Here is a 16,727-nt window from a genome sequence, read left to right on the forward strand (position 1 = left end):
TTCCCCTCAAAAATCATGGCAGATCTTTAGCACTTGGGAATCATGCTTTGGGGACTGTAGAGGTACAAGCCAACTGTGGAAGATGTCAGTCTGTTTTAAATCCACAATAGAGAGCCACAATAATAAGAGATTACATGAAAGATGTCTTAATTTTTCTAGGTCGTGCCTCTTCCCTGGCACCTCTACTTCTTTTGTTTAATTACTTGAAGGGTACCCACCAGGAAAGGTGCATCTATGTCAGCAGTTCAGTTCACAGACACAGCGTGTTTTTTGGGTGTCTTTCCTGATCATCCACACTTTCTGCACTTTCATTTATATCACACAGCAGTCTGGGAGTGCATGAAATGCACCTAACATAAAAAGAATATTTTTCAGGGGCTTGTCTAATGTTGTGTGTTCTCACCACATGCTAATATAGACAGATCATAGCACCCAGTTCTTTCTTACTCTTCCCATCAAAAAAGACTGCATCATGTTTATTCTAACAGGAGTTTGTGTTTTGTGGGAACAGCATGACGTTGATAGACAAGTACAATGCAGAGAGCTTGTTACAAATACAGCCAGGGTTAAAGTAGATCTAACTTAGAATTTAAATTATGTGTTAGTGTCTCCTTTATTATTTTTTCATTATTTATTTAATTAAAAGTTCAGAGCATATAACAAAGAATATTTTGTAATTATGTAACTTGGCAGTTGAAAACAGTAACATGCTGTTTTCATAGCTCTGGTACATTAACTTTTCATAAATCCTAAGGTAAACTGTAATGTGAATATTATTATATATGGCTGGTACTTGGATCATTTTCTCAGAAACTGAGTAACCTGAAGTTATGAATCATACCCTAACACTAGTTTTTAGAATATGCTTTCATAACAATTGGTAGCATTAAAAGTAACATTCTGTAAAAGAACCATGGCAACATGGTTGGCAAAAGAAAAAACAAATTTGGGAAGGTGGTAATTATTAATCACCCTAACTAAAAGCAGTTTGGAAAGGTTCAGAACTTCTTTGTATAGCCCATTAAAAAAAAAAAAAGAAAGAAAAAAAAAGAAATAAAAAGAAGTTATCAGAAAGCAGGTAAACTACAAGAAATATTAGAATGTAAGTGAAAATTTTTGATAAATATATAGCAGCTGCTAACCTCCTCCTCTCTTTCCTACAGATGCATGAATCAGTTCTGTGATATAACAGCAGGGAGCTAATGTAGATCACAAAATGACAGCTGAGCTGTCACTAACTGCCATTGAACAAAAATGTAGGGGTAGATCTAAACTGAGTAATTAAAGGGGTGTTTCATCTATGCTAGATGAGTGGTCATATATATGAAAAATAACTGTCAAGTGAAGAAGGAAACTAGCCTTGTATAATTAAACTACCATGCCACTTAGTCCATGACAGCAGTTGCTAGCCCTGTGGCTTATGACTGAAAACAAGAGGGGGTTTTGCTCAGTCATTGAACATAGCAAGTCCAGAGAAAATGTTCTTGTTCAAAATTTTGCTCAGTGATGGAGCACTGAGTATCTGGAGTGGAGATTGTACAGCTTAGTGAATTAGGTGTTAAAGTAACATCACTGAAAGGAAAACTTAATGTTTGAACTCTCTTTCCCTGTGTATACCTCTGTAATGATTGTCTTTCTAATCAGTGGAACTTGTGCTGGATTTTTATCTCAAGACAAAACATGGTTTTAGATACACTCTGTAGGGTTTGGATGGTTTTGTTGTTGTTTTTGGGTTTGGGGTTTTTTTTTGGTGTTTTTTTTTTGGGGGGGGGTGTGGGGTGTGGTTAATAGCAATGAGAGGAACCTGAAAAAGAACAGTGAGAATTTCTCCAAAATATGTAGTTATCTTAAGCATAAATTTTGAAACTATGTTTGGAGGCTCTTACTAGTGATGAACTGTGAATTTTTCTGTAGTATAGCTTTTAAACCTGTCCTGCCATTTTTCTGGCAGGAAGACTGGTGATACTGCCACTGGTTTTCCCTCAGTGATTAATGTGAATTAGTGAGTAGTGAGAACTCACTGCTTTCCTTGTGTAATATGAATATTTATTCCATTCCTGTGAAGTTTTTCTGTCTATATAACAGGAAGCTGTATCTTTATTTAAGACTAATTTTCTTAGAAAATTTAGCAATATCCCTGCTTCTCCAAAATATTATTGCTGTGTTCCCATAATCAGAATACTATTTAAAAATACTGGAGTGAAATTCAGATACTCTTTTATAGTTGTGTATCTCTAGAACATGGGCTGAAGCAGCCAGCTGTTTTCGTTTTCTGCTGAATTTCTATGGATAGAATGCACAGCTTCTGAAACAGAAAATGATCATTAAATGGCATCATTACAATGAGCAAAAGTTTATCCACACATAGAAACATTCTCAAACAACATCTGAATCAGGAACTTCAAGTAAGTATGTAAAACTAGTTGATTATGATTTGAACACAGATGCTGTGCTGAAGTTTGTAAAATGCTGTTAAGAGGAATTTTTTGCTTTAAGTTATACAATTTTAGATGACATTCATATGTTAGGCTAAAACCCTACCTATTTTAGATGGTTTGGTTGAAAAAGGAATCCAGATCTTTCCTTTTCTATTTGAATCAGAGTAAGGAATGACTATGTCATTGTGGCAATATGAACATATTTCTAGAACTTGCTTAGCGCTTCCTCACTAGAAAGGACGGATCAGCATCTGTTACTGTCTGAAGACTGTTCTTCAGCATTTTTAAAATGAATTTGCAGTTGGATTTCAATTCCTGGTATAAAGGTATATGAAAATCGTTGCGAATGAAATCTCAGATTAAAAAGAAAGTAAAGCCTTTGTGGCCATAGAGACTACATTAGTTCAATCTCCAGAACTATTTGTATAAAAGTGACATAAAGGTCATACAATTGGTTCCCTGCAGCAGATATTTCTAATGAAAAATTCCAGCTAAAGTTATTTGAGAGAATTGTGAAGTAAAAATTAGCACTACTCATTAAAAGATAGTGAACAAGTACTCAGTAATTATTAATTTATATATTTCTCTGGGACTTGCGTTACTTTAAAAAGAATTTTAACAGCTCAATGGAATCATCTGAGAAAGCAGGAATCAGAATGATAGAACAGCTTGGGTCAAAAGCCAAATTACAATTTGTTCATGAATGTCCATGATTCATTAATTAAATGACACTTCCAGTTATGATGAGTCGTTTGTACATTTGCAGATATTTTTAGTTCTAAATGCAGAGAAAGCAACCATATTTTTAATTTTTCCAATTGGTACTTATCAGTCTTCCTGTTGGTAATTCCATTGGTACCAATGCCAATTGATAATATCAGTCTTCATCCATTGACAACATTGTAAATATTTACAATTAATTTTTTATTTTTTTTGGTCACTGTATTTTACTTTGGGGTTTGCTGTGGATTTCCCAAGGGATAACAGTAGTACAGAGGCTTAAAATAGGCTGATAAATTCAGTTTAATTATCTCAGATTGCTTAGAAAAATGGACTGTAACAGTTTCCTTACAAATATTCAAATGGATTTATCCAGGTTGTACGTAGAGGTCAAGAAGTAAGCCAATTCTTAAGTTTTTGTGTAAAATGACTGAAAAGCTGGCAGTTATTGCTTTGAGCATGCTTATTTTTTAGCAGTTGTCTATTTCACGGAGAAAATTCTAAGTGTATATTGCTGGTTCATGGGTCAAGAGACTTTGCAATCCATCCATATATTTGAAAAATAGTATTGGCTGTCTTGAGAGGAAGTATCTAATATGTGAGCTCCGAGCAGGATCTGGTAGAGCAGGAGATAAGCCAGAGGGGAAGGTCTGTTTTGAACAGTGAGTTATTAGTTTCTGCTTTAATAAAACCAAATGCCTGGAAGGGTTTGGTTTGGTTTCCACAGAAGTGTGGAGACAATAGGTTTGTCTGTTCTCTGCCAAATTTTTCTCTTCCCCTCTCTCTCAGGTCCCTGAAAGCCATGTGAGTACTCAAAAGTTGGCAATGTTGCTCTGAAACATATGCTGCCCACCTCCACTTCCATGTGAGTTGTTCTTGCCGAGTTGAAACTTGTGCCACTGTTGTCAGTTGTAACGGCTCCCAGCTCCATGCCACTAACGTGCTGCCTCTGCACTCTGGGGGTGACTTTGAAAGATCACTGTCAGTGTCTTCACACTTAGCAAGATGTTTACATGCAGATCTAAGAATAGGTAGGATGTTTCCATTATGGTTCCAGCTTTTTCCAGCCTTCAAACCTCCTCGTTTTTGGCAGCCTCTAGGAAAATGAATGCAACGGTCTGTTCTGTGTGTTCCATACACAGCAGATGGTGACTGTAGGATGAATATAACAGTTGAGAAATGTTTCATTGGTATTTACCTGTTTTAAAATTGAAATCTCAGGAGGATACCTTTAGCCCTATAAAAGATATAGGATGAAATAATGGCTCATGTCCAACTTGGATATACCAAAAAAATTATATTTCTGCAGTCCTTTGCCTCAAAACTAAGCACACAGGAGTATGAAGAGATCAGTATTTAAAGGGGTTTATATTCGTAGTCATAAATCCATGGATCTCTAATAAACACTTTCTTCCACATCTTTCCCATACCACCCCATAGAGAGGGAGAGGCTGCTTTCTGGATGACAGAACTAGTTGGACAGTATAGAAAAACCCAGAGAAATGCATGTGTGGGCCTTGGTCCCTTTCAGAAGTTCTAATGTCAGATATCTGTCATTAATAATACATATTTTTATTTTAATATTATCAATAAACATTGATTGTGATATAGTGAACTTGCATTACTTTTTTAGAGTAAATACTAAGGGAATATGTGGGACAGATTACTAATAGAGATACCTCCAGTATGTCACATAAGGCAGACAAAATTAATAGTGCAGCATTTATTGTATATGAGACAGTAATTTGTGAGCAAACTTTAAGGACTTAAGCGTTAACTTTTCTTGTAGCAACAACTATTTAATTTTAAAATTTGTCTGATTTTTTAAGTGATAGTAAGGCATTGAACTAAAGAATTCCTACAGAGACTATTCCTTCAGATTTATTTATATTTCTGTGTTCAGAAGAACTATTATCATTTAAGAAATTCTTTTCACTTTATAATACTGATATTTCCTGGCTTCTGAGACTGCAGAGATATGCCAAAAATAAAAATGGGATTTAAAATCCCCAAGTGTCTAGGATTTGGGAGGGGAAGGCTTTTATCTGAGGCATTTTATCTGTCCATATGAACTTATTTGTAATTTTCTACTCTTGGAAAATTCAGGAGAAAAAGTTATTCTCAGTACAAACCCTGACATATTCATTTTTGTTCTAGAATTATCTCTACATCTATAGGGTTTGTGCCAGTGATAATTATATCAGTCTTTTAAAGTGCAAAGAAACATGATTCTTAAAAATACCTTTTCAAACCTACAGAATAAAAGAGTTACAGTAGGTGCAAGATCTAAGACAGTCAAATTAATTAGAATTTTACCTCTGCTTACTGAGTAATGATGGTAGGTGGTGTAGCTGAGATGTAAATTATCTCATTACTATGGTTATAAAAATTAATAAAGTGAAATATTACCAGTGTTGGTTGTGGTTTTAAGAAGTAAAGTACTTTTAGTTAGCTCATACCAGCATGAGCTGGCAGTAGAGGCACATAGTAGAATATTTGCTTCCACATTTGTAGCAGCAGTCATTAAAGTTGGCAGAAGTATTGTAATTAGTCATTACTGGTATTCTACTGTAGTATAATTAGGTTCTGATAGGTGATTTTAAGTTTATTTTTACCAAGTATTTATGAAAGTCTTGGAAGCATTGGAACATTGGTCAGTGCTGGTCACTGCCTTTTCCTGATCAATTCTGAGAGAGCTGATGCCTCAGCATTTCACTGACATATCTGTATCATGTTTATAGTTTCATGCCAGAGGGAGCTTTCTAAATTCACCACATCAAATTTTTGATCCAGGACAGTATGCCCACGGTGCAAATACCAGTTTAAATGTCAGCATAAATTAAAGGCTATTAGAATAAGTTCCTGGAATTAATTGTTTCAGTCACTGGCTGCATTATGAACATGCAGAAATCATCAGCATTCACCAAGCTTTCCAAAGTCTATCTCTTTCTAATCTATTGGAATTATGAATTTACGGCACTACTGTAACTTCATATAGCACTTGAAAAGAAATGAGTGAGACCAGCAGAAAATAATTGCAGCTGAGTGTTCGATCTAGAATTTTACGGGTAGATACAGTTAGCGTAGGAACTAAACTTTGTAGTTCTGTGTATGTTCAAAGTCCAAGGATAATAGTGCACTTCTGTAAGTAGGAGCATAACAAAGATTTGCTTAAATACTTAACCTGACTTACAGGTTACACAAAGAACTTTGTGGGTAAGATTTAATTTAGATCTGAGAGATATGATTGAAAGACACAGGTTTTTCTAATTGTCTACCTGATATATTAGAAGCTATTTGAAAACTGAAAGTATCCCGAATTTTACATCTCCTTGACTTCCTTGAAAGGACTGTTTATAGTGAATGTCAATGTTCTGAGGCTGATTTTGTTATCTCTGAGTCATGACATGCTTGAAGAAGAATGGCATATTACCTTTCCATTACCTGACTCTCTGAAAATGCAGTAGTAGGTGATAGCTGTCTTGACTTCATTATCTAAGAGCAGTACATATCTAACTTAGGAATGTTACACTTTCTAGTGCTTTTATTGAGTGTTACTGACCTTAAGTATTTTGTTCTGACATTGTGGATATGACAGCCTGTGAAGGAGACGGGACATTCTGAAAAAAAAAAGAGAAACGTCTTTTTTTGAGAGATGGAGCCTGGATTTACTGAAGTGTCAGTCATCCAAAATAGTCCTATCAAAGAAGGACTGTAAATACATCTATTGGTTTGATTCAAACTAAAATTTCCATCCTATGACATATATTACATGTATCTGCACAGCAAAGTGACCCATAAGAATGCTGACTAGGAGCTGTATTGCAATCTGTCCGTTGCTGAGTCAGGCTTTTCAAAAATGTTGTTGACAAAGTGGATGTAAATGATTTTCCTGTAAAATCCTCTGAAAAATAATTTGGTTCTTTGTTACATTAATAAAGTGGCAGGTATCTCCTTCCAGACTGGCTGTGGTAATGGAAAATAATCTACTGTTATTTTCCAGTAGTGCTCTCTAGCCTGATTCAGCTTTGATATAAGCCAGGTTACTGCACATGGTAGCTAGTGCAACTGAGCTGATTACTCCAAAGTGCAGAGGTTGGCGAAAAGTAGCTGTAATTGATAATTTCTTCATCTTACACTTCTGGGTCTGAAAAGGAAATCTTCCTGTGGTCTCAGGAGGATGGAGAATTATTAAGCTTCAGTCTACATAGACTCAGAGGTGGCCTTGATTTCAAATGCAAAGGAATAGTCATTAAGATGTAAGCATAGCTATTACTTCCTCAGTTGTAGGAATCTGGGATATTAATTTGACTTTGAGTCAGTCTGTATCCCCTTGTCAGGTATGTTTTTTATAGTTATCTTAATATAGCATTTCTCTTGTCATTCAACTTGTCTTTGTTACAACTTCTATCTATACCAGACGAGAAGCCTTATGCAGACGGACAAAACTGGGGTGCATGAAAGTCCAAATATGTTATTTAGTTCGTTAGCTTTTCCTATGTGTTTTACAAATTATTGTTATATCACTTTGGTGTGAGTTTCTAAATGTGCATGACTTCTGTTGGTGGAGCTGAGGACACCATAGGTAGCTTCAGTCACAGAATGTAATGCTTTTGCAGCGCCCTTCTTTACTTCAATTTCAGAAAGAAGCTTTTAGCAATCTTCTATTGCAAAACAGTGTTTTCCCAGTTTGTTTGCTTGGTACAATGTCTAGTCCCTATTAAGAGGTTAACAGTATAGTATTTTTTAGTGGGTCAGATTAGAATTATTGTAATAATTTATGAACTAATCACCTCTATGTTCTGTTTTAGGGCATTATTACTTAGATACTAATGCACATTTCAGCTGAAAGAAATTCAGTTCAGTGTGATTTTTATACGTAAATTTATATGTAAATTTACACCTGAACTTCACTACACTATTAGCCTCTGATATTAAATATCCTTTGCACATTTCTTTTTTGAGTTAATTTCTTGTACGGTAATAGTGATACAAATGAATTCCTTCCTAAACTAGTTTTACAAATATATAATTCGCTTAAGGTCTTTAGTCCTAGATTTCAAGTAGTTCAATTTGCTGTTCTGATAAGGTCTTAACTGTTGATGAACAGTCGGTGCCTTTTTGCAAGCTGGTATTTTGTAAGGAAAAATATGCCAAGTAAAATGGGAAAATACAGTATCAAGATAATGGCAATGCTGTGATTCTCTGTCCTCATAACCCTACATGGAAAGGGGGGGGGGGAAAGCCAACAAAGGTCTGTACTTGATGAGGGAGGTGGTTCACTTCACCAAGATCTGCTCCATTAACTTATGAGTGACAAGAAAGGTGGAAGGGCTCACCCCTTCGAGACGTAGGAGGTGAGGACTTACATGTGTCTGAGTGATCCGTGTGAGAAGGTCCCAGCTGAGCGTGGCCGTGTGGGTCTGGGTTAGAAGTGTGTGGGGAGAGGAGAAGTGGTGAGGCAAGGTGCGTGTTGCAGGTGCTTTGCACCAAGCAGTTCAAGAGCCAGCTCTGATTTCTAAACCTGATTTGACCAAACTGGACTGAACTATGTTCAGCATGGCCCTGAAACTGTCAGCACCTCACTTGAGCCTCTTTTGTTCCAAGAAATGGAAATGAATAATAATGAGGATACTGCAGGAGACTCTGGCTTAACTGCTGCTGCTGACATATAGATACACTGATGGTGACATTGAAAGCCCTGATCATTTTGAGCCTATGGAAGACAGAAAGCCAAGATCTACTTTTTGAAGATTATTGCCACCATTGCAACTTCAATCTTTGAGTAAACAACATTCCTGCGTGTCGTCAGGTGTGGCGCAGAGAAAGAAAGCACCTGTTACTTGTCAGTCCAGAAGAGCAATGATTTGGCCAAGGACTAGAAAGGGAGGAATTTCTGCTGCATTATCTCACCAGGCCTATCAAAATTACTTTCTTTCCACTTGCATGGTATGACATGCAAATTTGCTTCTATAATAATAGCCTGGCAAACTCAGGAGCAATTATAAATGCTTTCTCCTCGAGGTCCATGGACTAGAAAAGCTGCAAACAAATTTGGAGTGAATGTCATCTCCTTACTGAAACTGGATTTATTTGAAAACAATTGTTCTAAGGCATTATGACATGTAGTTAGTCTCTTAGAAACTCTGGCCAGATAGTGCTTTTATTGACACCTGGTAATGATTAGAATAGGATGATTACTGAAGATTGGACATACAGAAGTGTTATGCACAGTAATTTTAGAATATGCCCATCTTACTATAAGCTACCTTGTCAAAGTTAGTGGAGGACTGGTTGATAGTTCAGTGCAGTGTATACATGAATAAAATGTAAAATTACATACTATGGACTTAAATTCTTTAGGTCCAGTTACTAAAAAAAAGGTGTAGAGTATGGGATGATGAGAAAACCTTTAGCATAAAATATGTCAGGAAAATCTTTCAGCAAACAGGTGTAATATCACAAAAGATCAATTGATGATGATGAGTGCTGCGACTGAGACAAGACGCATCTTTTTTTTTTTTTTTTTTTTTTTTTGCATCTTTTGAAGCAAAATCTTGATAGCAGAGTATTATAACTATACATAGGCTCAGGCTATTAATGTAGGATAAAATGTAAGCCATCAGTTGTTTTTCCAGGTTCCACAGAGAATAAATGTTATCTCATATTTATACTTTATTTTATTCTATTTTACTTTATGTTAGTTTAATTTAAATGACCTTCTTATTTCAGAGCATGGGATAAGAAGTGGATCACAGTAAGTTCAAAGGAATAAACCCATGACATTTCACCAGAATGGCTCTATCTTTGTCACTGGCAGTCTTGATGCAAAAACCAGTTTAAGGAATGAGATTAATTCTCTTAGTTTTTCAACTTTTACATATTTCCTCTGTGAAAATGTATATAAAACCCAACATATATTAATATATAAAACAATGAGGATCTAAATTAATGACTATAAATGTGTTTGGAACTTGCCTGTGATGTTCCTCCTTTACATTCTTTCTCATAAAATGGTATTTTCAGGAAAAATAACACTCTTAGCAATTGCATGGGCATTTTGTTATTTATCCTAGTACTATCAGTCATTATGGCCTAGAAATGAACAATGTATATACATTCTGTTGATAAATATACATTTGCTCTTATTACCATCCACAAAGTAGCAGATCTTTGAAATGTTTATAGCAATTCCAGGGAAATTTCCTGGGAAATTCCAGGGAAATACATACTCCTAGGCATTCATTTCATACTGGCAAGAGCATACTGTTTACATTAACATTGGCAATATAAAATATCCTTTGTTTACAAGGTTACAAAGGTTTCTTCAATAGTTGCTGCTTTTTTCCTAAATAAGCAATCTAATATTTCCTTTTTAATGTAAAAATATTTCTTTAACATAGCATGTAGATGTTTTACTATAAAATTGTTGTGAAGCCTTTAGCAATAAAATGGTAGATAGATTTAGAAATTTATTTACATCAGTAAAAACTATTAATCTGAGCTTTAAAATATTTTATGGCAAATTTAAATCCTATCTTACTGTTGCAAGGCACTTGAATGATTTAAATTGTTGCTGTAATCTTGCCATCTGTAGAACATTAAATGAATTTTATGTGTGTTCCAGTAGTAATTTTCTTTAAATGTAAATATTTAGAAATTTACTAAATCATAGGCAGGCTCAAAGCAGTGTGAGGCAACTGTATTTCATGTTCAGATTTTAGTGTATAATTAATTTTAATAGATATTGTATCTTTGTCTCCTTTCATATTGCAATTTGAATTATTTACTTTTTATAAAAAAGTATATGGCAAAATTTTGCTTTTGGGAGAACCCGATCACTATATGTTAGAAAAAACAAACAACCTTGCATTTGAAAGAAACTGCTTGGTTACAGCAAAGGAAAGAGACTAAAATAAAGATAGAGACAAATATATATACAGATAAATAAATACATATGTTTGGTTTGGGATTTTGCATATTTTATGTAGATGAACGTATATGCATAGAACATATGTATTTTAAAATGAAGGTATGGTGTGCACCCTGAATTGTGGTGGTGGCCTGCCTTTGTTGATAAATTCTTTCCTGTTGGTTTAAAGTGTTTAATTTCACAAAGTGTATTGATATTTACATACAAAGGGTACCTAGGATGGTTTTACACTATTTTTAACCTTACAGTGAAGAAGGTCACTGGAACACTGCTGAAATACATCAGTGTTTCAAGGTACAATGTAGGAGCTGTGCAGAGTGAGCAGCCTTTGCCCAGTTCCTGCTCATCATATGTTTATTTTTTTAATAAGGTCATAGTTTGTTTCACTTTTATTATAGTAATTGAAATTTAATATGCATCTTTAACAGTAGCCAGGTTTTCCAGATGGGCAAGAAAAGATGGTCCTTGCTTGAAGTGTTCATAGGCTTTAATCAGAAAGACATGGAGACCAGTAGTCAGGGAAATGACAAAAAAGAATGAGAGAGGGAATGTTTATTGTGATGCTGCTCTTTTAATGTCAAGTATTATGATGTAGCTTCAAAATTAAGATGAACAGATCCTGCAGAATTCAGCCTGAATTGTTTGCCAGCTTGCAAAGTGGACACTTTCAGCTGTCTGTGCTTGGCTTTTGGAGATGGCTTGGAGGGTTTGCCTGGCTGGGACTACAGCAGATCTGCCTGTAAGGTGTATTTTGGCAAGCCTCAGTTATGTCTTGGAAGGTGAAGTAGAATGTTAGAATGCAGAGTGGCCAGGAAGACTTGAACTTTTCCTTATTTATGGAATTAAAGAGTTTATAATTTGAAGATTGGCTGAAATGTCTCTTACTGCAGCTTCTCTTTTTTGGGGTTAGTTCACATATTAGAGGTGCAGCCTGTGTTTGCGTAAGTATAAATCATGAGTAAATATCTTACACTTTTTTGAGAAATGTCTTTTATGGGTGATGCTTCATAGTTAATTTTGTGGATTTTTTTTCTAGGATACTATTGGAATTCATATTCCCATCACTAATCCTGCAGATAAAATTCTTCAGCTGAGTGTGGTGCTGGAGAATCAGTCACTTACTGGACAAAAGGCTCTCACTCTTAGGCCCAAACAAACATTTTTGTATCAAGTACAGTTTTCCCCAGCTGTTGTCGGCACTTCAGATGGAAGGTAAGTTGCAGAGTTTTGATACTTGCAGGTTTGGCTCTTGTACTAAAAAGTGAACTGCTTTCATTGAAACCTTGGTCGCTTGATGTGGCTATCACCATAAAAAATCCATGAAAGGTACTAAATGGAATTAAAAAGAATCCAACTTTAAATATATTGTATCCCAACAGCAGCTTTCCTCTGAAGGCAGAAAACTGACTGACAGGCAGTAGAATAATGTCTAGCTATTCTTGTTCACTAGAATTCAGCGACAACATTTTAGAAATTTACTTAATATTATAAGTCCTCACGGACAACTTCAAATTAATTGTTAGTTTTGTAAATTTGTAAGTTCTGTAAAGGGAATAACATGATTTTATTTATCTTCTGAGAAGAAATGGAACTGTAAAAATGTAAGTAAAGCCAGGTGAAGAACCCTTTAACAGCCATCACATGAATCAATTTAGCTTCAGAATATTCCATTAATTAACAATGATCTACTAAAAGGATATAGAGAGGTTTTTGATCACAGTTTTTTCTTTATATTGGAAATCCCAATGAAACCATGCAGGTATGATAATTAGCAATGCAAAGACAGATGACCTCTTGGTCTTAGTTCCAGTTAAACCAGTTCAGCCAATAACAGGAGAGTACAGAATTGCAAACCTTATCTTCCTGGTTAGTGAAATACTATTTAGTTGAAGGCCTGATTGAAAAACAATTCAAACAATTCTCTGTTTTTCAATTATATTAATTGACTGGCAAAAACATGGAGATAGGGAGGAGGGTGGGGTAGTGGCTTATGAGGAGGGCAGAGACAGATGACCTGTGTTCAAAGACCCAATATTTACGAAGCCAAAATCCATGTATTTGAACGTTTTGTTCAATTTGCTTGCATTGATTTTTCCAAAGACCAGAAAAATGGCAGGCATCATTGTACAATACAGCTTTCACACAATACTGTTTCATAAAAATGAGTACTGTTATCACTCTAGTAAATATTTTTTCTTTGAGAATTTGTAGAAATAAATTATGCATTCTGAAGCTGCAAATGAGAATAGATCTCTTTTTTTTATTTTTTTTTTTATTATTTTTAATTTTTTTTATACCAGATAATATTTCTGGTATTTTTCAAGTGTAGAATTTCCAAATAATAAAATAAAGGTTGGTTTTAATTGGCAAAACATTGGGCTCAGCCGATTGGTAGACTGGGACTTAGTGGAATATATGCAAAGACAACATAAAGCAGAACTGTACATATTCAGTACAATTATGCAGTACTGTACTAGAAAACTGTCTAATAGCTGCTTTAAATAGCACTAGCTCCCAAGCACTATAATTACAGCTGGACAGAGGTACTTCCACATTGCATCCACACTGACACCGTTGTTTGTTTTTTTTCTGAAGCCATGCTCTGTTTCCTTTGCTATGGCAGCAGCTGGGAAGAAGCATTGTAAAAGTGTTTGTGGCAGGTGTACCTTTGCAAATGGATGATCTTTCCTAAGCTGTTTTATGTTCACTTTAAGGGCTTTATTGGCACAGAGGATAGTCTGGAACCGTAAAGTCATGTAACAGAAATAATTGAACTGGTCCTTAATGGGTCATGGGTTTGCACAGTGCATTTCATGTAAGTTTTTATATGCTTACAGTGCTTTGGTTTAATGTTATTATGACTCTGTTACTCAAAAAAACCAAGAAACAGAAAAAGAAATCTGCAATAGGAAAGAACTCTGTTACAACATCAGTCACAGAAATGTACTGCTGTACATATCTCACCTAGCAGCAAGCAATTTTCAGTCATGGCATTTGATTGTATATCAAAACAGAAAATTCCTTTGAAGCATATCTCTTTGTCATGCTCATATAAATGTGTCTGTATCTATTCCTCAGTTTTCATCACTAGATTTGAAAAGATTTTCCTCTTTAAAATCAGTGAATACTATTTCTATTTCTTTGTCCTTTTAGTTCAAAATAGCTAGAAAGAAAACACTGTGACCTTGAAATGGAATTAAAACTTACTCTTGTAAGTTAATGGTTGATATGCTTTTGAGTTGCATTTTGGAAAAAAAAAGCCAAATAAACAAAAAAAACACCAACAAACACACACCCACCCACCAACTACCCCCCCCAAAAAACACCCACAAAAACCCAACTCACTCAAACCCCAACTTTTATGCTAAAAATTTAAAATGAAGAAGAGATTTTGTTGCATCAGTAACTGTAAATATTATTAGTTTTGGTACCTGAATTCACATACTAGCAAGAAGTGTTAAGGGAAACCTGGGAGCTAATTAAAGAACTCACAATGTTGAACTCATTAGGTTTTTCCAGAATATTAATTTTACATTTTCAATTATCTGCACAAAGGCTGTGTCATATTAAGCTTATATATCTGTTTTTAGTGTCATATTCCAGTCAGATATGGTTGGAGAGTTTTGGTATGCACTGAAGTTGACTGTGGAGAAACCATTGCCAACTACTCTACCTGAAATAGAATGTGAGCTTGGAAAGTAAGTATGTAGGTCATAGTGCTGAACTTGGTCACTAGCTTGAAGTACTATGGAAAACATATGAAGAGTTTACATCAAAAAGGCAGAATAGTGCTGTATATGTATTATAGCAGTTTGCAGGTAATTTTCATAGATACATGTGTAGATAAGTGAAATCCTCTTTGCAGTAACACAATTTAAATGGAATTGTAGCCTATGTGTAGACTTCCTCTGAAGGTTTTATATAGAAATCACTCTGAAAGTACTGCAGAATGCAATCATAAAGATCCATGATACAAAGTTCTGTAGGTTTGTTTTATTTTCTGTTTCTTTTTTCCTTCTGAACTAGGAATATATCTGACAGTCCTGCTTTACAAATGTTTCTAAACCAGCTATGAATTTCTTCTAACCTCACAAGAAATGGCAAAGTCATACAGCTCTGGTCTTGCAGATCTTGGGGGTACACATGGTTGAAACACTGCAAATGTTAAGAAAACATTTACTTAGAGCAGACAGAGAAGTGAATTCTTGTCTTCCTTCAAAAAAAATTCATCTTGCATTTCAATAGTGTGATTTTTAGATCTGACTTTCAGACAGAAATCAAAACTTTTAGAATTAGCCTTTAAAGAATTCCAGAATTTCAGTAGTGCTCTTCCACCTATTACCTCTGCTTAGTAGTAGGTTCTGTGGACACACAGTTCTGAATGCTAAATTCCACTTACTTCTGTATATCTTGTCTTTGACTAGATATATAACTAATATACATTACAGACTGAGTAAAAAATGTTAGAGTACAACATAAAATTTTACTTGAGTAATTTTTTGTGAGATAATATCTTCTGCTGTTCATATATGATGCACAGACCTTCTGTTGCCTTTGTTGCTACGTTTTTCTAAGAAAATCAGTAGGGTTGTCCATTTCCTGTTTTTTACTTTAAAATTCTGGGCTGACTGGAATAAACCCCATAATTTTTCTGTGTTATGTAGGCTGACACTGTTAGGAGTTAGAAATAAGTTAAAACCTTTTCATTCAGGCTCTAGCATTCATAATTTTCTCTAGCATGCGCTGCCTAAGAACTACATGCACAAGTGGTCTGTCTGGGAATGGGAAGTCATCCTTTCCCATCACAAATAAAATTAATGTTGGAAAGGATTAGCTACATTAATTACAACACTTGCCTGTTAAAACTATAATCTCAAATTCATTGAATTCCATGGTTTATTTCTTCAAATGAGATTTCCTTTCACTTTACAAGTACACGCATGTTGTAATTCCTATGCATATGTAAATGAACTCATCTACATCTGACCTGGGCAGATAGTGGTGGAAGAACAAAGAAGTACTATTTAGTTAAATTATTTAGCAACAGCAGCAACAACAATAATGTATAACAGGAAACTAACAGTGGTCTCTTTCATATATATCTTTTAATGTAAATATTATAAAACAGCATAAAAAAACCTGACAAAATTCTTCCTTTTCTGTTTGCGTAATCTGCCGTAGTCTTGGTTTCATAAAGCCATCTGCTTTTTATTCAGCTATGTCCTTCAACATTCTCCTTTTCCCCGAAATTTGTTTCTATTGCGTCATCAACATAATGTCCTCCTCTTGAAATGCAAAATTTTGGACAATGGCAATTGGTGATGACATTAAGGTTATAGTTAAATTACTGAGAATTACTCTACCTGCTGAAAGAATAAGATAGTCCAAGTAAATTACCTGCATTAATGTAGGCTGAATATGTAAAGGCAATGCACAGGTAGACATTTATGTATTGTCTAAGAAAGGTATCAATATTTTTTGTTTTGTTTTGAATGGGTGTACTTCCTTGCTGTGTTCCCAGAGATGTGGACTGTAAATGTCATAAAAAATTTGAGGCATTTCTGGTTGGTGAAGCTTTGTAGTTACAAGACTATCTTCCATTCTACCACTTCTTCCTTGAATTTGGAAGAAGCATT

At 35.0% G+C, this 16,727-nt stretch overlaps 1 protein-coding gene across 1 annotated transcript in view; it reads left to right on the forward strand.

The window, feature by feature from the left end:
• Positions 1-16,727, forward strand: part of CFAP47 (cilia and flagella associated protein 47) — a 342,925-nt gene that overhangs the window by 232,004 nt on the left and 94,194 nt on the right. The window contains exons 52-53 of the mRNA XM_037377932.1: positions 12,128-12,303; positions 14,682-14,789. Of these exons, the coding sequence (XP_037233829.1) occupies positions 12,128-12,303; positions 14,682-14,789 (284 nt within the window). The remainder of the gene's footprint in view (positions 1-12,127; positions 12,304-14,681; positions 14,790-16,727) is intronic.

This window comes from Falco rusticolus, chromosome 2 (genome assembly GCF_015220075.1).
Source record: "Falco rusticolus isolate bFalRus1 chromosome 2, bFalRus1.pri, whole genome shotgun sequence".
Lineage (NCBI taxonomy): Eukaryota > Metazoa > Chordata > Aves > Falconiformes > Falconidae > Falco > Falco rusticolus.